This window comes from Toxotes jaculatrix, chromosome 8 (assembly GCF_017976425.1).
Source record: "Toxotes jaculatrix isolate fToxJac2 chromosome 8, fToxJac2.pri, whole genome shotgun sequence".
Lineage (NCBI taxonomy): Eukaryota > Metazoa > Chordata > Actinopteri > Toxotidae > Toxotes > Toxotes jaculatrix.
The window spans coordinates 11,589,449-11,614,266 of NC_054401.1; the positions used below are offsets into that span (position 1 = coordinate 11,589,449).

Consider the following 24,818-nt stretch of genomic DNA (forward strand, 5'->3'; position numbering starts at 1 on the left):
TGGCTGTTTATTCCAGCAAAAGCATGCACAGACCAAAGCCTTTATGTAATGGTGTGATAGAGAGGGGTTTTTTTTATGTTTTACCTTTGATTCCTGACAGAAAATGCTCAAACAATTATACCAAAAATTTCTCAGATTTTCAGAATTTCTTTGTACTTGACAATGTTGATGTTTGTAGCAATTCTACTGTGTCCTGATGTACTAAGGCTGGAACTGAACTCCCCTTCCAAAATAAACATCATAATTATGGACAAATGTTGCCAGATTATCTAAATTTAGAGAATCGTGAAAACCCCACGTCAAAGTTTCCTCCGAGGCTTTCTGGGACAACTGTGATCATAAACAATTTCTGGAGTGACAAATTTAGTTTTTAACTATCTGTCTGACCAAAAAAATATATTCCATATTACATATCCATACTGCAGATCCCTTTTCCACAAATTACTCTGTAATTACACTGTATCAAATTTCAACACAGCAGGTTCTGCAGCCACAAGTTGGCCTATATTTAATTGCACCTCTGCTGAATATTTAAGGCTCGGATTGCTGGTGTTGATTACATCTTCAGAAATACAAAACACTGGCTATTAATAGAAACAAACAATGCTTATTTTGCATGCCATTTTACCATCATATGTGTAACAATTCACATCAATTTTCGTATGTATTCTACTACTGTATAGTTACATTTTAATTAAGGACATATTCCTTAAAGAGCGCGCTATTAGTCAGCACAGTCACCATTTAAGATTTGTAATTAAAGAATATTTAAAGACTCATTTCATTTGTCAGCAGTGAATCAGATCCGATATAATTTCAGATCACTCCAGGGTAACATGTTTTTCTTTCTTTCTAGCATTCAGCAGCAGGTAGATGTCTCAGACACATGCTTCTTCAAGCCTTACCTTGAATTTTGGAAGGATGTTTTTCACTGTTAATAGTCTCTCAGCGTGTGATCAACACCTCCATCAGTAACAACATTCTAGTTGTGTATTCTGATCAGTGTGTATTTCACATACTGCAGAACCAGGGTGAACTAAGGTGAGGTGAGACAGCAGTCCTCCTGCAAGAAGTGTCCTTCAGAATGCTTTGGAAAATAAATGCCTCAAGATCACAGGGTCCTTGATTTAAAAGAAAAAAAAAAGAAACACGTTTCGGGATTTTGAATTCATTGGTTGGCTTTTTATTTCTTATGGTTGTGTAATGATTGTGTAATTGAAGTCACACCAGCCATTAAAAATAATGCTTTATCTCTTCTGGGCAGTGAATTGATACAAGGCCATGCTGGCTTTCTTTAGGCATTCTGTCCTTAGAAGCCTTCATCAGGTAGATTTTAACAAAAACTAGTGAGGATTATGAAAAATGTTACACAGCCATCCATGAAACTGTACCTTAAATTTGTTTATTTAGACCAAGTTAATATTGTTAAGATGCTGTATTTATTTGTGATGGAGTCACTGAAGGGCTTCTTTACTACTTTTGCTATCAAAGTACTGTTTTGAAAGTTTACACTGTCCACATCTGCCAACTTCCAATAACCTTTTTTGCATCAGGAAATGGGACTGAATCACAGTTTGAAACCTTTTGACCTCTCAGTCTCAAAACGCTGGACATAAAACACTGCATCCTCTGGCGTGGAGAAGCAGAAGCTCTGTGAACAGGAAATGTGTTTTGCTGTTGGGTGCAGATGTCACTAAGCATCACTGTGTGTTATTTTCTCCTCAACATATCATCTCAGCTCTGTGTACTTTATTATACAGTCCTGAAAAAGAACTCTTAACAAGATCAGGATCAGGGACTATGTTAAATTCTCTCCAATCAGCATAATGTCACTTGACATCTCTTGCACATATTGCGTCTACTTTTTCAATACTTTTTAATCAGATACAGTGTATATTTCCAAGGGTGAATATTTGACCCTTCATGCAGTGGAGGGTAAAAAACGGACTCAAGATGCTAAATCTGTGAAGTGGGTTATGACAAGAAAACCCTCTACTTTCAAAATTCCATCCACAAATTTCCTCCCTTGTTATTCTGCCAGGTTTCACTTCACTTGTGTTCCCAGTGACAAATTTTCATGCATTTTCAAATGGCCCTCAGAGCTGATCAATACTTATACCACACTTTACTTCACATATATACAAAAACAGCAGAAACCGTGCAAACCAAAACTATAGTAAGAAAATAAACTGAATTAGATGAATCTATTGAACTAACATATATATACTAACTGTAAACAGTATATGACAGTAAGTTAAGTAAGTCATTTACTGCATGATTTACAAAAAGAGTTCTATTGGAAACAAATACAAAAAAAAGTACAGAAAAAATACATGGTTCCTAACCAGTTTTCATGTGTTGCTCAATGTGTGTGTGTGTGTGTGTGTGTGTGTGTGTGTGTGTGTGTGTGTGTGTGTGTGTGTGTGTGTGTGTGTGTGTGTGTGTGTGTGTGTGTGTGTGTGTGTGTGGGACTCGGGGTTGTGAAAACCTCTGTGGATTATCATTGAATAATTTTCTAGCCTTGATGAATTGGTGTGCTATTTCATTTCCAGGTTATGAATAATAAAAGTCAGGGCTTTTATTTCCTCTTCAGGTGTAAGCAGAGTTTGTTTGTTCTAAATAAAGTCTAAACTAACAGGGTCTGCTTATGTCATAAGCAGGCACTTCCAGTCTGTCACACAAACAGTGATAAATGTAGATGGACCAGAAAAAACACACACATCAGCTGTTTTGATGTTTAGCTCCAGCAAGAGCACTTGTCAACAGATCTATCAGCTAAAATGCCAACCTTTTTTGGAGTATGATAGACTAACATCACATTTTCTCATTCACAATTTAATTAATTTGAACATTTTCTAATTAAGAGAAACCCAAGAGCATGCCAAAAAACATCTCAAGCACTAAGTTTTAATACTAACAAAATTAACAAGATATCATCTGAAGGAAGTAAACATAGATTAAATACCATTTCCATGACTGATTTTGAATATTTTACATTGATTTGTGCACAAAATTGGTCTCAGAAAAGTCATGGAAGGACTTTCTGAAGTCCAGTCCTAATCTCTAAAAAAACAGGAGTCAGTTGACATCGACTGGGCCTTTCTAGTGTTAAACATCTCCCTGCATCATGTTTAAGTTATGGCTGTTGAGTGCAAATGAGCTCCAGTTGAGTTGAGCTGAGCTGAATATTTCTCATCAGTTTTCAGCATGCTGGTTGAAGCTTCACAGACCCTAGCCCTTTACATTAAAGTGAGCCCGCTGTGTGAAAGGCATTTCTGAATGCATCCCATGTGTGCAGCTACAAGCAGGGGGTCTTGGTTCTGTGTACCGGACTGCGAGCTGTGACAAACTTAGGATTATTAGACTGGCTTTTATTTGAACACACCAAAACCAGACAGAAATGAGCTAAGTCAGTCACACTTCACATGGCAGCAAAGCAAAGCAGCCTCCTCCTTCATTCTCCCTCCCTTTCCTTTCTTTCTCTCTTACTTTCATCCACTTTTAATGTGTGACACTTTGATACTGAACATCCTATTTCCCGTGTTCTGGTCGGTTGGCTTTACATGCAGATGGGTTGGTAATTTGCATAGACTCAAGGGTCTCCCTTCTCTCCTGATGCTTTCTGACAATGGAGTGTCTATTCATCCTCTGTGTTAAGCATCCCTCCTAGGACATCGCCTGAATTGCTGTCTCATGCTGCTTCAAGTCTCGTTTTACACTGCAGGAACTGCTGAGGAATTGGATTAGGAACATATTCCTTTAGAGAAAAGCAACACAGTCACCAAGGCAGGCTCACATCCGAGCATCTGAAATGGATAGTTCACTCTGATATCAAAGCTCGTCACATGTTTTTGTACAAAGTCACGCCAAGTGTGATGATGCTGAGTCCATATCACACACACCGTTAGCTCAGTGGATTCTGTTATAACTTACAGTGTCTTGAGAAAGCAGCTGAATTATGGGCCTAGTGCACAGCAGGTGACTCTGATCACCCCACTTCTTCTTATCCTCACATCACCTTAAGTGGTTGCTCTGATCTTACTTCCACCAGCCCGAACCAAAATCTGTCTTTGGAGAACCAATTAAGTTTAAATATGCACTGGAGAGGAAAAAAATAGCCAGTTTTCATTCCTGCTGGTTCCACTTTGTCTCAGATGACACAAAAGTTGCTGTATCAGAATTTCAAGAATGTTTTGTTTGCAGTTTTGTAGATTTCAAACAAATGCTGTTTCAAAAGCAGAGTGGTGTGAAATAAAATAATAATATTAATAATAATAATAATAAAAAAGATATTCATAAATATGCAGTTGAAGACCACACACACACACACAAAAAAAAAGTATTTCAGTCCAGACAATTTTAGGACTCTGGAAGTCAGTACCCATATCCTCCCACTATGTCACCCCGGATGTTTTTCTGACTCAGTCCTTCAGGTCAAAATCAAAACATCAATTTAATATTCATAAGAAGAAGTGAACAAAAATCCAGAATTCTAGAACACAGGAAAGGCAGCGAGGAAGGAAGTGGTGTGATGGCTACAGTGGATAATGAGCGGATACAGTAGTGAAGCCAAAGCAGGCATGAAGGATGAAACAGCCAAGTGAGAATGATGGAGTGACAACTGAAAGAGGATGAAGATGAAACTGTGGAAGACAATGGAACAAAGGGACAGAGTAATAAACTTTAGACGGATATCATACAAATGTCAAAACTAATTTAGCGTTCCTAGGTATCCTTGTAGTGATAGCAAATACAGTAAAAACATCAATAACACTGTGTGAATACTCCACTTAAAAATACTTACTATATGGAAAAATGTGGTTAAAGTATAAATAGTAAACATACTTATTTTACAGAAAAATTGTCCTTGTGACTATTATTTAGTGGTGAGACTGTTGTAATACACATCCAAGAAATAAGTTGCATTTCCAGTTGAGGTGGAGCAAGTTTCAGCTGGAGGGAGTTTAATCCAATGATTCGCAGCCTTTGGGGCCGCCCAAGGGGGAGTTGTAGGTTTCAGCAGTGAGGATCACGTCCGCGTTCAAAAAGCTGCAGTTCCTCGGCTGCCGCTGGGGGCTGGCTCCAGAAGTGAGCAATTCTCCATTAACTCCCAATGTCAAAATAGCCAACTTTACAGCCCACAACCGTACCACAACCGTTTTAGTTATATTTACGCTTAAAATTCTTACATAAATTACGACGTGGTTACGTTGAGTGACAGCCCCATAGACAGGCACTGACAGTTAGCTCTTTGCTAAAGCATCGGCTGGGCTAGGCGGCTGCATCCAGCGGTTGACAGGGCCTGCAGTGTCCGTGTTTGTTTGCCAGTGTTCGGATAGGTTTTTGTGACAATGCGGCTTGTTCTAGTGTAGACTATACTAACCGACCGTCGGAGTCTGTGTTGCAGTTTTTTCGGTAAGTAAATTTCTCACTATTTTACCTGGATGTTTGCACTGAGGATGTATTAGTATATTTTGCCGCTGGCTTATGACTTAATTGCCGATTTGTGGTCGCTGCTGATAAAGATAGAGGACCGGAGCAGCTAATGTTAGGAACGCTGTTGCGGTGTGTTCCGTGCTCAGAGTCCGTTTATTGCGGGAATTCTATCCTACAATTTTATTTCGTCTCATTTTTCTGTTTAAAAAGTCCGACATTGCATGGACAGAGCAGCTCCGTAAGTAAGCGGCTGCTGTTGTTTGTGTGCGACTGTAACTGTAAGTGGATAGAGGCAGCGGTGAAAGCCGGTAAATATTAAATATTGCTCCAAGCTAAGTGGCCGGGTTCTCGGCCGGCTGACCCCGGCTGACCCGTAGAGTAACCGCCTCTCCGCCAAATATGGAAAGTACACTCCCACTAAAATCCAAGATGGCGCAGCTCAAATGCCCATGGTTTGGTCACAAAACCGACTCCCCAAAACCAATGGGTGACGCCACGGGTGCTACGTCCATGTTTTGTACAGTCTATGGGCCCGCCCCCTCCAAAGGGTCCTAAAATAAACCTGAGGGGTTCTGAGATGATTAGTTGGGTAGGATACAAGAAAAATCATGCTCTGCAACATTTTTCTTTAGCTCTTCTTTTTTTGTTATTAAATACTGGATAATTTTACTTCTCTAAATTATCTAAATAAAACCATCTGAAGTTTAAAGGGCCTAAACAGGGAAAAGCTCCAGACCATTATAGAAGTTCTGATGTATTATGAACAAAGTTAGATAATGTAGGTGTAATTACATTGTAGAAATAGAGGAAAGAAACTAGAAAGTTACAATAAACTCATGGGGAATTAACTATCAGGAAACTATAACAAAATGTGTTTGGTTTAATAATTTACAAGCTATTTAAAAGTCAAAGTACTGCGTCCATTCTATCGTCTAAATACCCTCCAAGTAGGACAAAGTTGGAGTCACAGGAGTCTCTACCTCAGGCACATTCTAAGTCTGTAGGAATAAAATTTTCTTCCCCACACGTATCATCATTCCAGACAATGTCCCGGTGTGTTTATCGCACCAGCAAAACACACACCATTACATTTCTGCTGTGATTATGAAGCCTCTGTTCATTGCCTCTTTTATTACTGTTATTATTAATAAATCAAGCAAGCCGTGAAGCCCGGACAAATAAGTTGGGGGGAGGGGGGGTATGAGGGGGCCAGGCTGGTGGTGGTAATTGCTGGTGTAACAGTGTGTGCAGCCCCGCGGTGGCCTCGTAAGCGACCCGCTTTATTAGATCGGCCGGTATCGATCCTCGCTGCGCGGCGTTGACTAATCTACAGGCGGGGGAAGAGAGGGAGAGAGCGCGGATCGATGAGCCTGGATTCAATCATGTCTGGAAACAGAGAAGGTAATTTATTGTAATCACGGCTGCTAAATGGAAAACGTGAGAACAACGCGCCCGTGAGGTGCGCACAGAGAACTACAACATCACAGTGGAGATTTTCTGGTAAAGAAAAAAAAAAGTGTGGCTGGAGAGATGCTCTGTTAAAACTCACTGCGGTCTGCAATTATGGATCTTCAGTGTGATTCACAGATGAATCAATGTGAGCTTGCTGGTTGACCTTCAGTAATCTGTCCATGTTGCTGCGCACCAAGTTTCTTAAACCTGATTTTCTCACCTTGACAGAAAACCTTTTCACATTATTTACTAATACATTTTGATAGAGGCTGTCTCTCTGGGCAGATTGGTCTTATTGGATTTAGAAATAAGACAAATGGATTCATGAATGAGATAAATCAAGAGCTATATTGAAAGCTCGGCAGGCTTCCATTTGTATGTGAGACTCCTCTTAAAATAGTAACATGACAATAGAAAAAGATGACACAGATTGATGTTTTATTCAACAGCAAAGAGAGCCATTACTTTAGACTCACGTGTATACACAAGTAACAAATATACACACACACAAAAATCAGTCTTCCTTCACAATCTTATTCTGCAGTCAGAGGTGTTCAGTCTTTTGCAAATATTCACGAAAAGACTAGAAAGAAATGTCCAGGTTATGTTTAACAGAGTCAAATGTGTGCAAGTGGTGAAAATCTGCCTCCATTCGCAACAGGTGACACGGTGAGATGACATCAGGCACGGCAGTTTCGCTCCTCGTCTTCATTCTCCAGGAGGTGGGCTGGCTTGTACCGTGTCACCCCCCTCCCATCCACCATCCGGAGGGCTGCGTTTCGACAGGTATTGTCCATACTTCCCAGTGAAGTGTAGCTGCAGGTCAACACAGGAGTTTATGACCAAGAGCTGTGTGCTGCAGCTGTGTTGTTAATCAACACTGAAATACGAGGAGGACACAGAAAATGTACAAAGATGGGCTGGATATGTTCTTACCCTTTATCGTAGAGAATACAGTAGGGCACATATAACGTCCTCAAGAAGGACCAGATGTCATGATACGTCCAGTCCTGCGGAGTGTTGGGAGACATCAGATTTAATTGGTTTGTGACTGATGCTTGATAAATTCAATCTGGGTTAACTCATCCTCTGTGGTGTCCTGTGAGATGCACTCGTGTGATAACGAGCTACAAAAATGATCTTGAACTGGAAACAAATGCCAGACATTTCAGTGTTTCCTCTGTATGTATTCTACCATCACAGCTGTCATAGAATATCCATGAACTACCATTCTATTTTTTTTTTTTTGCCTTTTCTAGATACACGGTAAAAAATTCAAATGAAGCAGGTCACACTGCACTTCTTGCACTTCCTTTCATCAGTCAGATTAAGCAGATGGAAGAGTAACATTGTTAGAGGTTGCCACCTACAAACATGCAATCCAACACAACAGACCGGTAGTAACTTCTAATACAGGAAGCTTTTCATGTTTCATATTTGTTGAGAATGTGTCACAGAGGTGTTTACAGGCATCTATTGTGATTTTTGAGACTCGTTTGGGTTGCATTGTATTGTATTGTACACGTGAACTGTATATGTGTGTGTATAAGAAGGAGAAAGTTTTAGTTAGAAAATACTGTCACGACAAATGCTGTTGTGACACTTCCACATTCACACACTGTAGATCTGTACTAAACTTCAGTGAAGGTGGCAAATAGCATTAAGGGTAACAAGGAGAAAATGCCTGATTAGAGCAGTGAAAACAGACATTACCAGATGCTGTATCTTTAATTAAAGTGGGGTAACTGAAGGATTGGTTGGTTTTATGTTTAAAGTGAATGTCTGCGGGATGTAAGTTGATTTTGAGGTCTTTCTGACAATGTAAGTGTCTATGTTATCTGAGTGTGTTTGTGCGAGTCTCACCAGTAACGGGTTGACTCTCATGTACTCTGGCCAGCCGGGGTCAGTGGGACACATGGGTGTGAGTGTGTGTGAGTAGGGGTCAGTCCTCCTGGTCCCCATCAGGACGGCTTTCAGCTGTGGCCTCCTCTCCTGCACCTCGCTCAGGGCCTGCCGAATACTGCCCTCCACAGAGAACAGATCCAGGTCGTATCTGTGGGTGACACATTACCAAATAACGAGCTACTGTGTTGTAACATGGAGAGCATTAGGACCCTTTTTTATTTTAACCATAAAACCTTAATATACAATGATTTGGACTGGTAATACCTTTTAAAAAAATATAAAAATACATTAAACAAATCTGCTCTAAACAATCCCCTGAAACGTGCTTATCAAAAGAAATATCATTTTCCCCAAACACTCACCTTTTTATTGTGTCCTGAAGGAATCTCTCCATTTCTGGAAATGGAGAGACAATACGGATATACAGAGCTTTCACCTTGTCTTTATCTTCTGGACATCGCCTGAGTGACAGGAATGGGACATTAAAAAAAGATGAAAAAAACGGCAGGACAAAAAAAGATTAAATAAGTGTCCATTCTCCTTATCATCATCTCCCACGACCTGTCCAGCACAGGTCAAGAAAAGTCGGAAAAGTAGTCTGTCCTGTCCAAGATTTTTCTGTCTAGTTGCAACTCTCCATCTCATTTTCTTCTTCACTTACTTCTTACCGTTACACCCCTCTGTGAAGTAGTGGTATCATTATGTTTTTTAATTTAAATCCACCTCTCATCTCTTCTCTCTCAGGTAATTTGTTTTACCCTGATTAAATCATTCCTACCCCTAAATGTTCTAATTGCCTCATCTGGTCGTCTTCCGTCCTGTTACCGTTTCAGTGCAGCATAGTAGAGATGGAGCAGCGCCGTGCAGTCTTTGCCTCCGTTGAAGCCGACGCAGACCTCCTCTGTCGAATACTGATCCAGTGCAGCCTCTATCGTTTTCAGAGCAGACATAACTTTCTCACCCAACGGTGTGCCTGTGGGAAATGAAATCCACAGTGAGTAGACGTTTTACAGGGAAAGTAGTCAAATTCTGTTAGGTGTAATATCAATGATCCCTCATTTCTATGTCAAATTTAGAGTGAAAATATCCCTGCATGATTCTATTCTCTGTTCAGTCTCATATTAGTTATATTCTATTTTATAATCCACTATGACTTTACAGCTATAATAACTTTAATCTCTTTGCTCCCTTTATTGATCCCAGCGCCTGTGTAAAATGTTAGTTCTCTTCACTATTTACTTTATATGAAGTTGACACAGTTTGACTCTCCTCTCCCACCACCCTCTGCACCCTGTCTCCCCCTCACCGCTGTTGGCCAGTGTGTACACCTCAGCAGTAGCGATGGACACTGGGTCAGTGACTAAGGGCACCACGCTACCCTTGGGCAGCTCATCTAGAAGCTGTGCGCGGGCGTTGTCCACCTCCTCCTGGCTATCTGAGTCCAGGACCAGCCTGACTCGATGATAGTTACTCAGCCAGTCAGGGTAAGAGCCTAGAGCCACCTTCCTACCCCAACCGGCCTGCAGTTTGGTCAGCACAGGGGCGATCTCTGCTTCATCCGCATCCACAAACACCTGGTACAATGATCTTTGGTGAGCTTTCTTGTACTATGTAAAACACAGTATTCAGACAGGGATTTTGCAAATGAGAGGTTTGGTCTGGGTTTTACCTCGCGAGTGTGAAAAGTGGTCCCTGAACCAGCAAAGAGGTGCTCCAGCCCATTGAAGGCCTTCTCCATCAGAGATGGGATCCCAGGAAAGATATACACGTTATGCACACTGACCTAGGAACAGTGGAAAGACATAACATATAGAGTAAAAACTTACGGGCCAAGCAGCCTGTGTTTTCCTAAACCTACAGTTGACGATGCTGTGTGTATTTTCTGTTTCTAGTACAACTACCAATACTTCTGTTTCAAGGTAGCTGACAGCTTTAAACTAACCTTAGTAACCTTGTTACTACACAGACGCCAGTCTTAATATGTCTGTAATTAATCTGATATGGTGCCAATTTATTACTTTCAAGTGAGATGCTGTATCTTTTTTGTTCAACTTGACAGATGTTTCCTTAAATTTCACCGGAGTGATCAATTATTGTTGTGCTAGGGTAAAACCAGTGTTGTGTTTGGAATGGCCTACTATATGAATTAATGTAGTTAATGCACACATTATAAGCGTGTCATTTTTCAGATGTACAAACTGCAGCACAAATACTTGTATGCCTTTCGCTCTAATTTTCATGAAAATTTTCAGTGTAATTATTTCGCCCACAGCAAGAGGCCATTTTTCACTCCTGCAGTGTCTGGTTAGTAGTTAATGCAGCAATCTGTCTTTTTAAATAATCCTAACACAGGATAGAACTGACAGAACATTATGGGATTTTGAGTAAACATCTTGAGTTAATAATTTTGTTTACCTCAAAAAAAAAAAACTAACTGAAAAGGTAATACGTCAGTAGGTGGTGGGCACTGATCAGTGATGCCTTGGGTATAATTTGATCTAATTTTGTTTTCTGTAACAAGGTGAATCACAGCATGTGATACACTCAGCTTATTGAAACAACTAAGCTAATCCCCCTCCTGTCCTGCAGTCACTCACCAGTGGGTAGCGGAGCAGCTGTCCAGTCTGAGGGTCAGTTCCATAGTTTAGTTTGGCTGAACGAGGCACTGTGGCCAGCTTCATGGCAGCACTGTTTTTGTCCACCACCCCAAAGAATTCTTTAACAAGATCGACAAGCTCAGGATGGGGATATAACTCCTCTTGGAACGCCATTGCAATGCTCTCAAAGGTGACGTCATCATGGGTGGGGCCTATGCCTCCCGAGGTAATGACGTGTGTATACTGAGGCGAAAGGAGGGCCACCTCTTTGGCGATGACCTCCTGTGTATCTGGTATGACTGTTATGCGCTGCACTGACACTCCAAGCTTCCTTAGTGCTCGTGTCAAGAAGGCACTGTTGGTGTCCGCTGTGTGACCCTGGGAGACGAAGGATGAGAAAAGACACTTGGTTAGTTTCAATCCACCCTCTTGGGCATCACATTCAAGGACTTAATGACTTCTAGGTCTTGCTTGATGACATTCAATGACTCATAGTGAGATATGACATTGGACAAAATCAAAGGCTTCATGTTTAAATCACGACCATGTCAAGTCAAGAGATAATGGTGAACGTGTCATTTTAAAACTGAGCACTGTCGCCACATCAAATAACCATCACAGGGTTTTCCTCAGGATACGAAGTGTGGACCCTGGACTGCATAGCGGTCCAGTGAGCTCAGGCATACTGATGAAGTTAGGGTGTCATGTTAATATGTATGTATTTATAAAATCACACTTTCAAGTGCATAGAATTATTTACATTTGCTTAATTCCACAAACCTTCGAGGATTCTCTGTGGGTTATTATCAATCACACAAACACAGCACACAAAATCATACAAATCACAATTTGTGTCGAGACTAAATCACCTTGAGTATCTCATCTCCAATGATGAGAATGGCTGCAGTGGGAGCATCCCCATTGGCTGTAGAGGACGGACTGGAGCCCTGGTGGTTTGAGGACATTGTTGCCTTGCTGAGTTGAGCTGCCAGTCTCCTCACACGCACCACTGCTCTACTCAGCTTGGGAAGAGCAAAGCTAGAAGACAGAGCAAAAAAATGCACAAGATAATGTTTATTTAACCTTAAATTTAAACTTTCTGTAAATAGTCTCTGTAGTCATTAACAACTCATTAGCATAGAATCTTAGCAATAAAATGTAATTTATGTTAAATAGTTAATACACATTTTAGTTAGTGTTATATATATATTATTTTGGCATGATTATACAATGTCTCTATGAGGATAAGAAAAGATAATTTTTCATCTTACATCAACATGAAGAATCCATATGGAGTATCCCAAATTGTCTCATTACAGCTCAGGCCCTCTTCTCCTTCATAACTTGTCTCCTATCAGGAAATATCTGACACATGTGAAGTTGAAGCTAAAATAAGAAAAGAAAGACATGAGGAGGGAATGACAGAGACACTGAGCAGTTTGTGAATTTCAGCAGCATGGACAGTGCATCAACAAGCAATGTTTCCTGTTTTCTGAAATATGTCTACTGACAGGGCATGGAGCTGAAATTGAATAGTTGATGGTGAAATAAGAAACAGATGTGAAACACCCTTTGTCTCCTCCAGTATTTGAAACACAAGTAAATTACTGACAAAATCCCCCACATGATTTGTACTGCAAATGGAGACTTAAATGCAAGTCAGACAAGGACAAATAACGCTGAAGCATGTTGATGAGTCAGATTCGCTGACATGGGAATTTTAAGACGAGTGGATAAAGCTTGTTAAGATACGGGGAACCGAAAAGTGGTGGTCAAAGGAAGGGAGCAAAGGTTTAATGGACGCATGCCAGCTGAGTTCCGCAGTGAAGAAAGGTAATGTACAGGCAGTGCCAGTGCGGGTTAGGGTTAATCAACACTAACTAACCTACACCCCGTTTAGATAGTTATAGCGGTCTTGTTAGTGTGTTAACATTAATCTTCAGAATGATAAAGTTACAGTTACAAGAGCATATTACTCTGCGTTTGAATGCACATTTTAAATTGCGTAACACTGAAAACTTGCGTGATGAAATTAAATGAACCGCATGCACGTTCATTTGCCTTCATAAAACTAACTGGCACAAACGAAGTATGGATATAAATCGCAACGTCAAGCACTTCTATGATAAATCTTCGCTTTGTTGTGAGAGGTCTCCTTGCTAGGTTACTTGTGCCATTGTGGTCGACACTGGTTACAAGCAAGCAGTACGTTAGCATTCAAGTGCACTAGCATAATACATCATATTTTATATTATAATGCGGATTTCTCTTGACTATCGTGTGCTGCGAAGAACTACATGATATATTGTCTTTTAGAATTTGATAACCAAACTCATGAAAAGCAAGGCAACTTACTCCTGAGCCGCATATGTCCTCATTACGTATCATAACGTTAATGGCAACATGTCACTCAAAAGACAAGTCGTTAGCTGTCCAATCACAAACAAGAAAGGCTTTCCCATGATGTTCAACAGCCAATCACATTTACGGAGGCGGGTCTTAACAGTACGCTTTTTATGTACACGGAAGTAACATGCAGAGCGAAAGATGGTCCGTGTTGTGCTTGAATGAACAAAGACGATGAGGCGTAGCAGCTGTTGTTTTGTCGAAAAGTATTAGCTACGTGAATTGTGCCGACAACTCGTCCATCTGCGAGGAGTCACCCAACAGCATGTATACTCGGATGGCGTGTTGCTAACGTTCTTCTTCTTCTACATCGTCTTCGTTCCTTTTCTTCCTCTGCTATTGATTCGATTGGCGGTTGGCGAACCAGCTTGCAAGGGGCATTACCGCCACCCTCCCGTCTGGAGTTTGGAACAGCACAACGCAGCCTGTTCTTCTTCATCATATATTTAACAGATAAAAGTAATTTGTCTGCCTCTGCTGGCTGGAGGAGAATAGTCCAAGAAACACAAGTACTTCTGTGACTTTGTAAGCTCTAATGTGTCTGTCAATATTGCTCCCTTGGCCTGTTGGGGGCGCCTATATGTCTACAACCACGAGTCTGGCGCTGCTCTGAAAATAGATGAAATTGAAACCAAAATGCATGGCTTATTATCCACAGTATTTTATTGATTTGAGAATACATTGGTGGCTTAAGATATACATAATGTATGGAATAAAAAAAACTGAATAACTCTCAGAACATTTGTCTATAATATAAAATATTTCCATGATGTGTAACATCATGTATTGCAGATCAGTTTGTAAATATATGGAAGCTCTTTCTGTCAAGAAAAATGAAAAATAAATGAACATTCTCATAATTGGATGAGATATTAAGTAATAAGTCAGAATTATGTCTGTATATATTAATAATTTTACATTCAAAAGTTATCTTATAATCTTAAGTTATCTTTACATCTATTTTTTTCCTGGCAGAGATAGGCTTCCATAATGTAGAGATAAGTCTATTTGACAAGTACTGTACTTTAAAAAGCTCAAGCACATGTGTCACTGATTCACATTAACGATGGCTCAGTTTTATTCAAGTGTCCCAGTAAGCCATGGCAGTGTGTGAGAGAGCCAGCATGACCAGCGCTGGGCCCCTGACACAAGTGCAGATAAAAGGAGTACAACCATCATCTATTTCCTTATTTACACCTGTGCTTTTCCTACTGTGGCATGTCAAAATGCTTTTTATGAAAATGGATCATTATGCATATGTAAATACAAACAGTTCTACTGGAGTTCCTGTGTTAAGTCAAGTGTCTTGCCAAAGGGCGTGTTTGTTGTTGGTATATTTTTGGGCTATGGCCTGCAGAGAGAGGGTTGTTTCTTTCTACCATCAAACTGCTCTGTCACTTCAAAAATGTATGGAGCTTTTGAGAAAATCAATATTTTTGACAAAGATGCCCATCAAAACATGATGGCTGTGATACTACTAATAATGACAACACGGAAGGAACACTACAGGGCAACTAGAGGAGATTTCAAAAACTGTAATAATTGGAGTCGATATTAAGGTGATGACACAAATGGAAAAATACAGCCAATTGTACTCTTGTGGTAAAAAAATGAAACTTCACTGTGCACATGTATTTATTTAAGGTAAGCTGTGCTGTGCTTTTGGCTTTCGATGTGGGATATCTGCTTTTGCGCAATCTGCACTGAATGGGCCAGGTGCAAAACAGGGCCAAACCACAAACACTTGCGCGCGCGCACACACACATACACACACACACACACACACACACACATACACACACACACACACACACACACACACGCAGACAGGATCCGCGGCCAGATGACGTTGCCATTTGTTCACGGAAGTGGCTTCTGTCGTGACCGTGGAGGGGGGAGGCAGGGGGAGGAGGAAGGAAAGGGAGAGGAGAGAAGAAGTTTTAGATTGAAATCGTATGAAATTAATCTAAAGTGTGAGGCGGCTAAATAACCATCGGCCCTTTTGTCCTGTTAGATGAAATTAAGCTGAAGTTTGTGCAGCAGCTGCTTGGTGGGCAGGAGGGGACAACTCGAGAGAAAGGGAGGAAGAGAGCTGGTAAGTTGCTCGTTAAAGTTGACCGTACTTTTTTTTTTTGTGGGGCATGGTTTACTCTGTGCGTGCTGCGTGTCAGTTTACCGCAGTTATTGAACATGTTGAAAAGTTTGCGGAAACAGGGATAAGTTACTATCTTTGTGGTTCCCTCGGGGAGGCATTGTCCAGTCTGTGTACAGTCGTATGGTGGTGTTATATTAAGGCAACACAGTGTAGTGTAGTGTAGTGTAGTGTAGTGTAGCTTAGCCTGTCGGGCAGTTGTAAAAATGTTGGTCGTGATCAGACTGGGCTGAGCTCTCAGTAGACGAATATGTTCGCCCTGTCAGACGTGTTTTTAGGTTTAGCTTTTTGAGCTTACATTCTCCGTAGCTGCCAGTTGAGCAACACTGTAGAACTGCAGCCTGTTGTACTGTGGTTAGTATAAAGTCACTGATGAGGAGTCAACTGAGTGGCCCCCAAGCTTACGGCTCTCTAAGCAAATGAATAGAGAACAGGTCACTAAAATGCCTCTTGGTTATATATTAGACGCAAAAATATTCTCAAACCTTGTCAGAGCTGAAACAATTAGTTAATTATCCGATGATAGGCAGCTAGCTAGCAGAATCTGTGTGCATCTTATGCTATTGGTCAAAAAAAGTAATTCAATTTGTAACCTTTTTTAGAAACATTACATTGACAAAAGGATAAATTAAGGAAGTAAGTGGCAATGAACACAATCATTAGTTGTGGCCCTAGACTGTGTTTTTAAAACTAAAGTCTGTAAAGAAAAAGGGGTCCTGTAAGCGTTGGGGACAAGCTGAATCTTTTCAGGCTATAGTAAATCATCTGAGAGGTAAGCTATAAAGCCTATCAGTGTGCATGCGCACACACACGCACGCGCGCACACACACATAAATCTGAACACAATCACACAGTAAACCTACAGTTATGGTCCACTATTTTTTCTGTGTCCGTGGAGACCGATCAGCAAAATACACCTCAGATGTGTTGAAACAGGGTCACTGTGACAGAGTTAAAGTTCACCATGAACGAGTGAAGGACAGACAGACTATTATGGAAACAGACTCAAGGGTATGTGGGATGATTGAGGAGGGTGAAAGCAGTGGGCTCAGTGCTTCTTATCAGGGTCAGCCACACCGCTCAGACCAGCAGCCCCTGACATGATAGTATATGGTGGAAGTTATCTTCTCTAATGAAATGGAGGGGGAGAGAAACTCCGATCAACAACTGATCCCAAAAAATAGTAGATTCAGACACATCAGGAGCCAGACAAGCAGGACACATGCACACCTGCACGCACATACACACATACACAAGCACAAAAACACCAATGGAAGGACAGCCCAAGACGCAATCTGTCAGTCAAAGCGAAGCATCTCGGCCACTCTATCACAGCATTGGCACAATCCAAAATCCACTTGATTAAAATTGGATCTGTCCAGCTCTGCTCAAACCCTATCAGTCACCAGTGAAAGCTTTAGTCCTGATTGACAGCATAGCTTGACACTTGTGATTGTTACAGCTTCACTTTGGCAGGTGTGTGCGCTTGTGCACATAGCCATAAACTGAACCATAGATGTACGCACGGTGACTCCAGAAGTAAGCTTTGATTTTTGTAATCAGTGAATGTTAGGGCCGATATTAGCCTCGAATTAGTCTTGTGATACTTGAAACCTTTGTATCGAGAAAACACAGTGGTGAGGTACTAAGCTGTTGTGAACATGTCAAGACTGTTGACAGGACATAATACAATTTTGTGTGGGAGTCTGTGCACATGAGGATGTGTTTGTCTGTGTCTTTGTGTCTGACGTGTGTACTATGTCTGCTCGTGTGGGGGTATGTTTGTCTGTGTGTTTGTGTCTGGTGTGCGTTTGTGTGTTTTCTTGAAACAATCTGTGGGAGTTTGTTTTTGAGGTCGTAGCATGTTGTCCGTCTCTACCTCTACACAATGGGTCAGAGTCTCAGCTGTGTTTCCTCCTGTGCTGTTCATGTCGAGCACGACGTGCGGTGTCAGTGCACTATGTAAACCGCAATTTGATTAAAGTCACGTAAGATGTCATGAAAAAAAGTGATTGCAGCTTGGTCATAATTTACAAAAAACTGAACTTGAGTCACTCTGTAATGACTGTCGATGGTATACTGTTACCTTGGCTTTGACATATACATTATATCCTTAGGAATCTGCTGTGTGATTGAAGTCGTTTGTCTGACGGACAAGGTTAATTTAGGGTTAATATCAGGTCTGGAGCAGGCCTGAATTCCGATTTTGTGGACTGTACATCTTGGAGCTGTTATTACTGTTTTATGCTCTAGGCTAGGAGAAAAGTAAATCCCCAATAACAATTACTTATATAAGAGAAAACTAAATCTAAACATTAACCCACTAACAAAACAAGTCAAACCTCTAAAGCACAGCTGCTTGTAACATTTTATTATGTGTAGCAAACAGGAAAAGTCATAACTTAAAGTTATGACTTTAATCAGGAACTATTTAATCAGAGAATATGTGAACAAGGCCTGATAAAGCATACCAACTTTTTACATTTGACAATTTCAATGCTTGATGTTATGGACACATTTGAGTAGGTACCCTGACCTCAAAAAATAGTGCGAAGAAGTAACGCTGTCTACGACAGATAAACCGTTATGGCAAGGGGGAAGTTGTATGTGGAGTGAGGCAGTGGGTGGCAGCAGGAAGGGAATGATGGAAGGAGATAGAGATGTGGGAGTGTGGTTAGAGGGGGTGGTGGAGGGGGGTTGGCACAACCCAAAATAGCCAGCTCACATGTTTGCTGTGTGCGTGGTGAGCTATGAAACCAGCAGAAAGGCCTCCTGCTGAATGCCTGGCTAATCTAATGTTCACTCCCACCCCTAATTTTTGAAAATTTGATTGCCATTTTGCTGTCTGCGTGTACATGTGTGTTTGCACGTCTCCTCCAATCAGGGAGGATTTCCCTTGTAAGTTACGTCCCACTGTTCCCTCTGCATTCATCATCATTGTCGACCTTGCTCCATAATGTGAACTGATGTTAGACAGCGTCTCAGGCCAGTAATAATCCAGTAGGGAAAAGGTCAGTCACTTGGCCCGTTTACTCATCTACGCGGGTCAAATCAGATTACACACACACACACACACACACACACACACACACACACACACACACACACACACATACAGTATAAGAGCAGACAGCACATGTGGCCCTGCAGCATGTGCATTAGATCCAGAGCTCTATCTCGGCCCGTCTCTGACTATTTCATCTAATAAATACTGACTTGCTGGAGCTTCCACAGAGAGTTATTGCATCTACTGCATACACAGAAACAAAATGCACATTTGCTAACTGGCACTGGGCAAGCTGAGACACAAACATCCTACACATGCGGCCCTTTCAGTTAATTCCTTTCATACCACAGAATGTGTTTCAACATGCACAGCGGATTATTGCCTTTCTCCTATCACTCTTGTTCTTTCCTTCTCTCACTTTCTGTTATTTTCTCTCAGTCAGTTTTGCTCTATCTCTGTCTTATGTCCATGTTGTGTCTCTGTGTGCTTGATCAACTGGGCTGTTTATATCAAGGAGGTCCCATGACCCTCTCCACAGCTGATCCTGGGAGCAAAGCATGCTGGGAGTCAAGTAGCTGCAAGGGCAGCATTGGAGCAAGCTGTGATTGGCTCCTTGAGTTTTGTGTGTTTTATGTGTGTGTGTGTATCATGTGCTGATGTGCACTTTGGTGTTTTTAGGGTTACAGACTCACAGGCTGCCTGTGTTGGCCGATGGAATATATGGTAAGACATTCACATGGTACAGCCAGCTAATCAAAAACACACTGACACAGTGGTAAAGGGGTTGCTTCTTCTCACCACTATCTAACACCAGTTCGTGGTATTTAAACACTGGTGAGAGGTTAAAAATAGATTGCAGCAGATAAAAGATAATAATCATTTGGGCCATTTCTCTTCAGGGGAGTTTAAAATTGGTCTTGTATTTACTGAATTTTAAATTCAAAAAATAAAAAAAAAATGCTCCAAACTAGTAATCTAGATATTGTGAATGCAACTGCAGATTTTAGTAGGGATGTTATAATTCCCAAAATTCAAAGTTTGATTCATTTTCAAATGTGGCCTACATTTCTATTTTTTTTTATTCTATAATTCTTCTATAGACCTGATTAAAATATAATGTTTGAAACTTTGAAATAAAAAAGTGGATTCTTTTTTGTGTAGTATAGACAGCAGAAAACCTTTTTTCCCCACCATTTAAAAAAAATAGTATTTAAATACATGCTGGTATTTGACATTTGACTGAAACTAGAAACTTAAGTCATAATGTGTAATCATGCATGAGTGATTGTGTAGTGTATGTAAATTTTCTATGCACTGAGTGAGTTGCAGGTTTATTAGGTCCACCCAGCTAAAACTAATGCAATAAGTAATATAACGGTCCTGCAATAAATCCTATTTTCAGGATGCTTGTAATCATGAAGATGGGTATAATGGTTACAGTGGTTTTTGTTAAAACATTTTGTTTGTAGTTTGTGGTGCTGTTGCATTGTATTATGTAATGTTCAAAAAATTAAAAATTATATCTTTCATGAAGGGGGAGGGTAGAATGATTTAGTTTTAGTTGCATTAGTTTTAGTAAGATTTCCCGTATAGACTGGTAACTCAGTGTGATCCCTAGTCTTATAAATTATTCACTTAGTAAAATATATGAAGTTCTTTATAAAAAAAAAAATCTTTCAGTCACCTCTTGTTGCCACAGTGTGTCATGTGTTTCACTGGTTGCAGATGTGCAGGCTACGGGTGGAGGGGACTGTCTTCACCAATCACTATCATACCAGTCACATCACCGTGTGGTGCATAGTGACAATATTATCTTGAATGACTCTCCAGTTCTCGGCAGTTCTCTGATTTCTGACTCCACATCCCTAAGTGCACTGCTTGACTACATGATGATGGTGTAGTGGTCAGTCGCAGTACTGCAGGGACTCTGATGTTTGGGGTGTCATTTGAGGACTCCTTGCTATGCGCTCTGCTGGGTTCCTGTGGCGCTCTATGGGTGGTTTCCTCTGCTTTCCGCAACATTGCCTTCTCATCAGACACGCTTGAATGTCTTGACCAATCTCTGGGATCTCCGCTTTCTGTCTGCCTCTACGGAATCACTCAGTTGTTATTGTGTTTGCCTGTTAACAACTTGCTCTTAGTCATGCAATAACATAGGAAATATTTATTATGTGAATGTCAGTCTTTTTTCTTTCTTTTTGTCATTCTTCGACTATCATCAAGGTTGTATAGAGTGACCTCATGTCACACTGTACAACACGCAGGGGGGAGGGTGAACCTTCTTCCCCTATCTGTCTCCATCCCCTCTCTCTCTCTCTCTCTCTCTCTCTCTCTCTCTCTCTCTCTCTCTCTCTCTCTCTCTCTCTCTTTTTGTCTCCCCCTCACTCTGTTTCTCAGGTTACCAAACATGAATACGGGAGGAGCCTTGAATAGCCAACATGGATAACCCTTCCTCCCTACACATGCACACACATACACACATTTCTACCCCCCACCCCCACCCCTTTCTCCCTCCCTCCCTTTCTCCCTTCTTCCACATCTCCATCTCCCCTTGGAATGTGTGCATTAATGTGCAGGAGTGCAGCATCTTGCTATGCATACACATGTACACTGCTAAATGACTGAGGCTGCAGAGAGGAGGTGGGGGGAAGGGGAGAAAACAGGAAGGAGGTAGGATGGGAGGAAAAGAGGTGGGGAGGGCAGAGGCAGCAGCCACGAGTCTGTGTGTGTGTGTGTGTGTGTGTGTGCGCGTGTGTGAGTGAGAGAGTGTGTGTGAGTGAGTGAGTGAGAGAGAGAGAGAGAGAGAGAGAGAGAGAGAGAGAGAGACGGTAAGAGAGAAAATGGGAGGCAGCATCACCCACCCAGACTGGGAGGAGGGGAGGACAGACAGCGGGCTCGTCCCTCTAACAGACAGAGGTGGAAGGAAAGAGGGAATGAGAGACAGACGTGAGGGGAGAAGAGGAGCACAATGAAGGAGTGCCATTGTCCATCCTGGCTGCACTGCCAATTCACCATCTGCTGAAAGAGAGAGAGAGAGAGAGACAGAGGAGGAAAGAGAAGAGGAGGAAGCCAAACGGAGGAGAGGATAGATGGAGAGGAGCTGCCGGCAGTGACTTTGTGAATTAATCGAGCGGAAGAGCGGATCAGAGGAGAAGCACGTTTTTCAGGGAGTGGACGGACGGAGAGCCAGAAAGAGGAAGGAGAGGACGAATGACCGGACAGTCTGTGGCTGTTTAAACATTAACGTGGTTCTCATGTGAATATGGAGCCCAGCTTTAGATGAATCACCATGGATTATCTACTGTATGCTCTTTAAACCAAAAAAAGGAACTATTTATGTTTTACCATTCATGAAAAAAAGAAAGAACTTTTAGGGAAATTGATTAGACTCACTTTATACAGAACAATTTGAATTACTTTTTTCTTTTGTGTAAATATAGACTTTCTTTGTGACTTATGGTTTTCTATTCTCTATGAGCATAGGTTCTACTCTGCAGGATGTTATACAATCATTATCTTTGTTAGCTGCTGCACAGAATATTCAGGTTGTTTTTATGCAAGTTTTCTAAACATAAGTGTTGTCTTTTAGAAGTAAATGGTTAATGTAGTTGTTGTTTATACTGTTACCAGAAGAGTGTTTATTGTCCTAATATCAGACATACAGTTTTACATTCTCTAGTTGGAGTCCGTGCATGCAGCCGACATGGGATGTCAACATTGATTGGGTTTTATGGCTGGCGCGACGCTGGTCAAACTTTGATCATTTCCTGAAACCTATTGATCTTTCTGTGAGTCTGTAGTTTTTCCTCCGGTTGAATGGAAAAAAAAAAGCTCTAATGTGGAGCCTTTGATGCAGCAACTAATTGCTGCCATGTGATTTGACCAAGGAGTTATCTCTTTGTCTGGAGATTTCTGCCGTTGTTGGGACTTCTCGGTATATATCCTCCGCAGGCATCTCTTTTAATGTCTGTTGCCATAGCAACGGGCGGCAGCTGCAGACAGAACAACATGTAAAGTTCTTTTTTCTTGTCTCATCTTTTAAAATTGGTGCTGTTCCATTAGGTAATTGTGTATATTTCGTAGATAAGAAGCAGTAGACCTGATTAATCCATGGTTGTGTGCAGTTTTTAGAGTTTCTTTCATAGGTTTTTTTTCTTTACTAGACGGTCTTTGTCTATGCGGAGCTCGGCAGTCTCCGAGAATCAGGGTTGTTTCAGGTCACCTGTCTCCCCCTTCCCACTCTGTGTTCGTCTTGTGCGAATCAGCTCAGCCCTGTTTGTCCTGATCTTACCTTTTTCAATGGCAACTACCATCTTCATCAGTCAAGCTGATGTGCCATTATCAGGAATGGCAGGATAAATTTGATTATCTTACTGGTGTCACTTGTACATATCACTCTGTGCAGCTGCATGGCCTCAAGGCCACTAATCACTGATCATTAGGTGTGCTATGTTTGTGACAGTCTGTTTCTTTTACTGTCTGTGTGTAGGTGACTCAGGATTTCTCCTCATGTAGAGGGTCATCTCCTCTGCAGTCACCTGACCTACACTGTGTTCTGTGCACTGAAACATCCTCGGGCACGGCGAGGGTTAACTCTGCTCATAGAGCTTTTCAGCACCCCTGCGTATGAGAACACACCTGGAATTTCCTCTCTGGCGTTAACAAGTCTGTTTATGTTGGATCTTTTGCCTTTTTTTAAGTGCTAATCCTCTCTCTGGACTAATTTCTGGTTTTATTAGGGGTGCTACAGAGTTTTGTTTGTTCTGCGTGTTCTTTGATTGTCCAGATACCGGGTGTCTTTTGTGACTTTTCCAGCCATACTTCTTTACAGCTTTCTGGAGATCATCCCAGCGTGTCTGGCAGTGCGTGCATGTGACTGGATCCTCCATGGTGCTTTTTGGCCAAGACCAGATGGATGACTAGCTAGAATTGCTAGACAATCCCTCTGTGGTGCTAGACTGGTGTAGGCGACTGTTCCTTTGCCATGCATCCAGCGCCCACCACAAGCTGGTGTGCTGTACTTCAGACACGGTTAAGTTACAAAATGTCAGTGTGTGGAAAAATGTACGCTTTCGCTTGGCATCACTGAAACATTGGTGCCATATTTACAACCTTGTGTAAGGGTTTAGGCAAGGTGTGTGTAAACCTTGCTCTCCTTGGAGAGAGTAAAGGTCAGCAGATTGTAAATATGATTAGTGCCTCAACAGCACTGAGGGTTAGGCCAGCCAGCTTGCTGTAGGATTGTAGGTGTAGCCTTGCCTCCTACTGAGGTCAAACTGCTGCAGACTGTTTTGTTTGTGGGACTTTGGGTTGCGAGAGACTGTTAATGTAAACAGACTGTTTGTTTGCCTTCTAGGTTGGACTATGCAGAATATGAGATGTTACGTGGTGTCTGTACTGTTTGTAGTAGAACTGAGAGCTAACCTGCTGCTTGATAAGCCCTGCCTTAGATAAAGAAGGAAACGGCTCCAAAGTCAACACTTGGCTTGTTTATGTCATATTGTGCCGTGTCAACGCTCTTCTCTCAGGTAACTGACTATAATCTGGGTTTGTTATTTGAACTAGACCATAATAAAGTAACAGGCTAAGAGCAGTTGTGCTTAGAGAGATCAGCATATCAACAGAGTGCCGTTTTAATTGAGCATTTCCAGGTGGGTGAGTGAGTTCACGTTCAACTCTGATGAGCCTCCAGCAGCATTCAGGGAACCCTGGGTTGGGAGTTCAAACCGGACCAATCAGGTCTCATTACCATCACAACAAGCCCACCGGTAGGCGTCATCAGCCAATGACCTACATTCTCCAGTGTTACATCACCACCGTGCTACTGCAGTGTGTGTCACTGTACCAGACACAGACAACATCT

General features: G+C 41.5%; 1 protein-coding gene across 1 annotated transcript; it reads right to left on the reverse strand.

Moving 5' to 3' along the window:
* Nucleotides 1-7,309: 7,309 nt before the first annotated feature.
* Nucleotides 7,310-14,095, reverse strand: flad1 (flavin adenine dinucleotide synthetase 1). Its single transcript, XM_041045419.1, has 11 exons — nucleotides 13,746-14,095; nucleotides 12,662-12,776; nucleotides 12,260-12,428; nucleotides 11,391-11,768; nucleotides 10,463-10,576; nucleotides 10,100-10,367; nucleotides 9,619-9,766; nucleotides 9,156-9,254; nucleotides 8,752-8,941; nucleotides 7,825-7,898; nucleotides 7,310-7,704 (listed from the first exon to the last, which is right to left on the reverse strand). The coding sequence occupies exons 2-11, from the start codon at nucleotides 12,667-12,669 to the stop codon at nucleotides 7,569-7,571; spliced, it is 1,584 nt and encodes a 527-aa protein (XP_040901353.1). The 5' UTR covers nucleotides 12,670-12,776; nucleotides 13,746-14,095; the 3' UTR covers nucleotides 7,310-7,568.
* Nucleotides 14,096-24,818: the final 10,723 nt, after the last annotated feature.